General features: G+C 42.0%; 1 protein-coding gene across 1 annotated transcript; it reads left to right on the top strand.

The window, feature by feature from the left end:
• Positions 1-2,805: 2,805 nt before the first annotated feature.
• On the top strand, positions 2,806-4,901 carry LOC135549076 (ras-related and estrogen-regulated growth inhibitor-like protein). The gene is made up of 4 exons (XM_064979138.1): positions 2,806-2,959; positions 3,170-3,223; positions 3,339-3,415; positions 3,584-4,901. Exons 1-4 carry the CDS (start codon positions 2,890-2,892, stop codon positions 3,998-4,000), a joined length of 618 nt encoding a protein of 205 aa, XP_064835210.1. The 5' UTR covers positions 2,806-2,889; the 3' UTR covers positions 4,001-4,901.
• The last annotated feature ends 2,180 nt before the right edge of the window (positions 4,902-7,081 follow it).

Here is a 7,081-nt window from a genome sequence, read left to right on the forward strand (position 1 = left end):
AAATAAAGCATTGAGATTTCTCTCTCTGTATTGGCCTGATGTATGCAATACTGCTCTCCCAGTGAGAGCTGGCAGTGTATGCTGTGCCGGGACCTCTCTGATCTGGCGTTGCTGCAGGACTACAGCGGGACCGACGGGGGAATGTGTATGAGCCCTCCTGACCAAATGGTGAGCCTTTTTACTTTGTGGAGCATGTCTGGGCACGTCTGCTATCTTTCACTTCAATATGTGCGTCTGTGTACACACATGACTGTGCATGCCCAGTTCTCTGTTTGAGCATGTCTACGAAATTCTGGTATTGTTTACTGTGTCTGCTTCTAGTACTTATTGACCCTGACCCTATTTTAATTTCCATTATCTGATTTTTAGATCCAGGAAATAATTTTTCATTGAAAGAATCTAGGGTAGAGTAAAAATGTCAACCATGTATTTCTGATATGACTAGGGCTTAATTGGTTATTTTAACCCAGACTCATCCAACCCACAGTTTTTTTTTTTAGTCTGGCCATTAAATCACTATTGCTTCTGTTAGTTTGCCCACTCAAGGTGTTTTGTCTATTGTACTCTAAAGCAGTGTTACCCAACAGTACAGATTTTTGTTGTGGCCCCAGACAAACTCACCTATTCAACTCATTGAGAGCTTGATGATTAGTTGACAAGTTGAATCCGGTGTGCTTGTCTGGGGCTACAGCAAAAATGTGTGTTGGGGCTACAGGATGGACTGGAGTTTGGTAACACTGGTCTACAGTGTGGATTTGCTGGACCGTGTGTGTAAACCTTCTCTTACCCTTTGGGGTTAACCCTACAGAGATGTGAGCGCTTGCTACTCGTCCTTTTATGCAGAAAGTGCAGCGTTGTCCTCTACAGACCAGCCAAGGTAATCGACAAGTGCAACTTACTGCATTTACCTTTACATCCTCAACATCCCTCTTAGTATTGTCATAGTGTTAGCTATTAAAATGTCACACACAAACACAGACTTTTCATGTTTATTACCATGTAGGTTGCTGACAAATGACTAGTCCTTTTAATGAAGTATGACTTTGTTTTTCAACTGTGTGTTGAATATACTGTATACAATTGCAGTTTGATGTTAGTCGTATTGCTTTGACTTTAGAGAGAAATAGTATTGATTCTCTTCTCCTTAGCTCTCTTCCCGGTCTTCTCACTACATTGACATCACCACGATACGGGGACGGTTGCTACGGAAACTGGTCCCCCATTACTGCACCCCGTCGGAATTTGTGTCCGATGTCTGGCTTCTCCTCCACACACTGTTGAAGAGCGTGAAGGTGAGGAGACTCACGATGGCTGTGTCCATGTCTCAGCTCACCCTGATTTCCTATAGAGAAATGCATAAGATGGCTACAGTTCCATATGTAGGCCATCATTTCCAAATGACGACTGTTTTCTTTGTCAATCACTCAACCACTACTTTTTACTTTACGAAACAATTAGTCAGAGCTTTGCATTTGGAAAGCCGTACTCTATTGCTCTCTTTAGTCATCAATAGTGACCTGGTTCTGTTGCTCTTTCATCACCCTTTCCTCTCTCTCACCATTCCAAGTCTGTGGACCGACTTCAGGCATGTTTTGGGAAGGAGCTGGGCAAAATGTTTGAGGGGACCCTGCACCCTTCGCTGCTCGTCAATCCCCACCAAGGGGAAGCGGAGGAGGCGGAACAAGAGGGGGACAAGGAGAAAGTGACCATGAGGAAGAATCCGAGACCTCTCGAGGTAGAGCGTGCAGGCAAAGACATTTTACGCAGGACGAAATGAAAGATAAAGAATGGGAAGAGAAGCCTGTCTTTTTATGTATTGATTTGAATTGCTTGCTGAACGTGTTTGTACATACAGTTCCCTCCAAATATATTGGAACCACACTCATCTTTAAAAAATTGTTTTCTAAAATAACATTTCATTTTCTGAATGTGTTTATTTGGCCGCAGCTGTAGTTGGTTAAAAACATTGGGGATAAAGTGTTTTTGTGTGTGCGTGTGCATCTTTATATTTTGTATCTATTTACAATAAACATTTTTGTGCATCTTTTGTACATGTCTAAACTCAGTGAAAATCTTACTGGGCACTATTCAAACAGGACCATGGTAAGTTAAAATGTCAATAATATTACCACCACCGGGTGGCATTGGTCATCAGTAAATTGACTGAATGCAAAACATTGTTTACCCATCATATAGGTCCTCCTGTCTTTGGTCTTATGACTGTACAGAGTGGGGTAACTTAATTGCAAGTTATTTTAGTGTCTACTTGGTGTTTTTTTGCGTTTTTTGGTAGACTATAAATTGTGTTCTGTTACTTCCAAGATTATTGGTTTCATATGAATGTGTCCATTTAACTAAACTCAAATAACTGAATATGAAATTGATACATTTGAAGGTTTAGGGTATTATGATATTCTGTACATAGTAAAGGAGCTGCAGTACCCCTGAAAAATCTGAATTTTTATCACAAATAATAGTGCACTGGGCCTTTTAATGTGCTGTATTTGTGGACCAATATAGCGTATGGAGTGCAGACAAACATTTTTTATTTTTTTGTCAGCATCCCCCCCCCCCACACGCACACAAATATAATCAAAAAGAAAAACGCAGCAAACTACTTACCGGTACTATGATTCTGTATTGTTAATCAGCTAGTTACGAAGTTCTATATTAAGCGCATTGGCCTCTGACAAGCGCACAGTCCTCTCATTGGCCCGTAGGTTTAGCCATCAGAGAACCGGGCCCGCCTACCCCTTATAAATTGACACGGCACAATCCCATATATTTTACACTTTGTGTATCCTCCACGTTGAGCAGACACGGAAAACGTTGCACCCTTTTAACAAATGGTTGTCTAACTAAATCCGCACACGCCACTACAACAACACAATGGAAGGAAGTCAGCAAAAAGTGGTGGCTAATTTCTTACTACTTGGAGCTGAAAGCGTCGGTAAATCTGGTGAGATTAATTTGAATGAATCTTTGAAATGTTTTTGCACTTTTATTCATGACATTGACAGTCTTTGCACCATGAAGAGCATATATTTGTGATCATTGAAAGTAGACGAGTTATGGTGGCCGAATGCAACGTAGAATGTCTTTCCTTGTGTAGGGCTAATACCTGTACTGATCAACATGTCTCATCAATTGCGCTATTTTCTGCCCTCAGCTCTCACGGTGCGGTTTCTCACTAGAAGGTTTATTGGCGAATACGGCGATATTGGTAAGTGCTGGTCTTTTGACTTGATCCACTGGTAATGCTATAATTGCGTTAATATCAAAAGGTTACAGTCGATCAAACCAAGTATATAAATGGTCCGTTATTTTTGCCTTTACAGAATCCATCTACAGTCATACTGACAGAATAAACGGACGGGATATCTGTTTTAATATCTGGGACTCACTTTGCCCTCAGGTGAGGCAAAACATTGTATATTATTCGGGCTATATTATAACGTTATAATGGTAACAAAGATTTTGACTAGTGGACACTCCAACAGTCAGGGCATTATTGAGGTTTTCTAGTAAACCATGAGGTTAAAGTGTTTACTAAAGGAATGCATTTTGTCTTCATGTGTTTTAGAATGATGAGGGCGCGGGACACATCAGCGACCGACAACTCCAGTGGGCGGACGGTTTCATCCTGGTTTACAGCATATGTGACCGTGCCAGCTTCAACGTGGTGCGGCAACAGGTGAAGCGCATCCGGCAAGCCAAAAGCAAATTCCCCGGCGCACCTCCCATTGTCATCGTAGGGAATAAACGCGACCTCCAGCATCGCCGCACCGTCTCCAGCGAGGAAGGACGTCTCCTCACTCTTTCCACAAACTGTGGCTTTTTCGAGATCTCTGCAGCGGAGACATACCACGGAGTACAGCTGGTATTTCACGAACTGCTCGACCTTGTCCGAGAGGCGAGGGCGCTCAAGAAGGGGGCAGCTGGGATCAAAGGTATCGTTAGAAGCATGTCCGCCGTTTTCGGGAGGAAGAGAACTGAGTAGTTCCAATAGCCTAATATGAGAGACACTGAGATGATAGTTCTGCGTCTAAACGGTCCGGGACTTGTGCGTGAAGTGGTTCGCTACGTTTCCATATTGGAATAGGTCAGTGCGGCCTAACTGAATTCACCCTGCTTGGATTCTTACTCAAATGAGAAGATTGACAATCAAATCCTGTCGAACGGGCCTTTGGACAATCTACTTACTGCAAAATAAATACTCTTGAGGTCAGCTGGACTAAAGTAGCATTACATGCCCTTAAATGTCAAATATATTAGATTGCCGTACAATGAATTGCCAGCTGTAAAGCAAATGGTATTATGTTTAAATGCCTGGAAGAAGTATTGTGGAAAACCTATGTGCAATAGACAATTTATTTTTCTTTACTAAACTGTATCAGTATGCATAATGTTCTAAGGGTCAGGCCAGCTTGGCCTTGTCATTGGCACAATCCTTTTTTGGACTGTTGACAATCTATGCAAGACAGATGAGAATGTGTAGCTGTTTCACTCATTATAACGGTCTGGTCATTAAACTTGCTGCCTCTGTTAGTATACATGTAGCTTTTCTGTGTTTCCATATGCCACCAGCATTACACTTCAAGGCATCTTGAAAGGCCAGCTATTGGGGGACCAATTCTCTGTTCATCTTTAGGATGTTCAATAATGTCAATATCTTCTATTTGTGTACTGTACATTTGATGTGTTCTAAGAATGCAGAGGCCCACTTCACTTTTTCACAGGGTTGTTAATGCACTGGACCAACGTCTTGTCTATTTTTCATTTAGTACTGATTCTATAAAACAATAAATAGGAACGTTTCATGAATGATAACTGAAGTCATGTTTGTTATACAAGTCATTAGACTTTAAGTGAACAAAGTGTACACATTACAGATTTCCTAATAAAATGTCAAACAAATGCTTTAGTGCAATCTATTTTTTTAAGCTCTTTGTCAAACCATGCTGGAGATTTAAACAACAACAAAAAGTGTTTAATTCACTTTAAGAGGGGAACATCTTCTCACCCATTCTAGCTAGAGGTAAAGATGAACCAAACCACATCAGATCATCTCAACTAAGGATTCCAAGGTTATTTGTACAGAAATCCATTCAATTCCATTATGTGAAGGGTGAAACACATCAAACTTAATGCAAAACCATTTTGAAAACAAACATTTTGACATTCCAAAAAGTTATCCTTTATTCTGCTCTCTCACAAATCAGAAATCTGCTCCAATACAGCTCCAAGATCGCTGAACTGAGATCTCCAAGCCTAATCCCACAGAATCCCTATGGCGAAAGTAGCCAATCAATGTTGACTTTCTAACCAAGGTCAACTACAAGGGAAATGCAGTCAATCACCCTGAAGTCTGTGCACTTAAACTCTGCACTTCAAAGCCATTTCCTCCACTGCATTTGATTTCACTGACCAAATGAAACCAATAAAAACTAACATCCTCATTCACAACAAAAGATGGGAGCTCGTGCCTCCTCATTGTCCCCTTGTTTACTCACAGGTTCACTCACACACTTGACCTGGCAGGATCAAAGTGTGGGATATTGACTGCAGCGTGATGACCATTGTGACCAAGCGTGGGAGTTTTCCATTCATAACACCTGAGCATCACGTGGTGCCCCAACAGAAACCACATCTCAACAGGCAGATTGGCTCAAGGAGGCTATGTGGGTTGCTTTGCTAATGCTGTGAGTTTGCACATACAAACATCCAGCAGAAAGGATATGTAAGCAAGGTCCTGATGAGCAGTTGATTAATAGAACCAGGTGTTAGTGTTTAGCAGGGCTGGAGCAGTAACCTGAAAACCCAGTAGTTCTCCAGGAGGAGGGTTCACCACCCCTGTGGTGACCAGCAGTGGGGGACTCGATATTGACACAGCCCCCGGCGCTTCAGGCAGTCCCCACAGGTACTTCATCTTTATCAGTTACTGATCAAAAGCTTTGTTTAAACCTGGTTCTGTGTCCTGATCTGGTCCACATTCTGATTGTGCATGGTGTTAAAATGTGACTTTTATATGTCCACTGTATACTCATTGTGACCAGATTTCCTGGTACCTCCCTCGATGCAAATGATTTGACAGATATTCTTTAAAAATATATGAATTTATTTACTTTAAGAAATATTGGTGCCATAATGATCATTTAAATGGTTTTACTTTCCAGATCCGTCTACATATCCAATGACAATGCGTGCTTGACTACCTCTGGAGGTGGGCATGAAGATCTGATCACATTCAGATCACAATGCGTCTTTTAATCGTCTACACCCGTCTTAAAATTTGGACTCAATCAGAATGTGGATCAGGATTAAGGATGCATGTTTCTACCAGGTGTAAACGGGGCTAAAGAAGCAAAACGTCCATGCCCACCTTCCATAACACACAGAGCCTCTCATGCTTCTCCATGTGTTCTCGTCTTTATCACCGCTGGTTGCCACAGGTTCACAGCGTATCGCTGCCTGTCTGTCCCCTGCCAAGAGGCCTATTCTTCAATGACAATCCTTGTTCAGGTCCCACTCCTCAGGCGTAACCACCCTGGGATCACTGGGTCTCCACCAGGCTCTCCTTAACCTTTCCAATAAATGTATTTAAAAGAGAGAAGGAAGGGCGACTCTCAACTGTCTAAATGAGCTTCCTTCTCTCCTTGTGGACACACAATAATGCTGTATGAAAATACTATAGATACACGATATATATAAAAGTATGTGGATGCTATTTCTCACCCGTTGCTTAAAGGTGTATAAAATCGAGCACACAGCCATGCAATCTCCACAGATAAACATTGGCAGTAGAATGGACTTACTGAAGACCTCAGTGAATTTCAAAGCGGCACCGTCATAGGATGCCATCTTATACAACAAGTCAGTTTGTCAAATTTCTGCCCTGCAAGAGCTGCCTCGGTCAATTGTAAGTGCTGTTATTGTGAAGTGGAAACTTCTAGGAGCAACAACAGCTCAGCCGCGAAGTGGTAGACCACACAACCTCACAGAACGGGACCTCCGAGTGCTGAAGCACGTAGCACATAAAAATCCTGTCCTCATTTGCAAAACTCACTACCGAGTTCCAAAC

Source organism: Oncorhynchus masou, chromosome 12 (genome assembly GCF_036934945.1).
Source record: "Oncorhynchus masou masou isolate Uvic2021 chromosome 12, UVic_Omas_1.1, whole genome shotgun sequence".
NCBI classification, from domain to species: domain Eukaryota; kingdom Metazoa; phylum Chordata; class Actinopteri; order Salmoniformes; family Salmonidae; genus Oncorhynchus; species Oncorhynchus masou.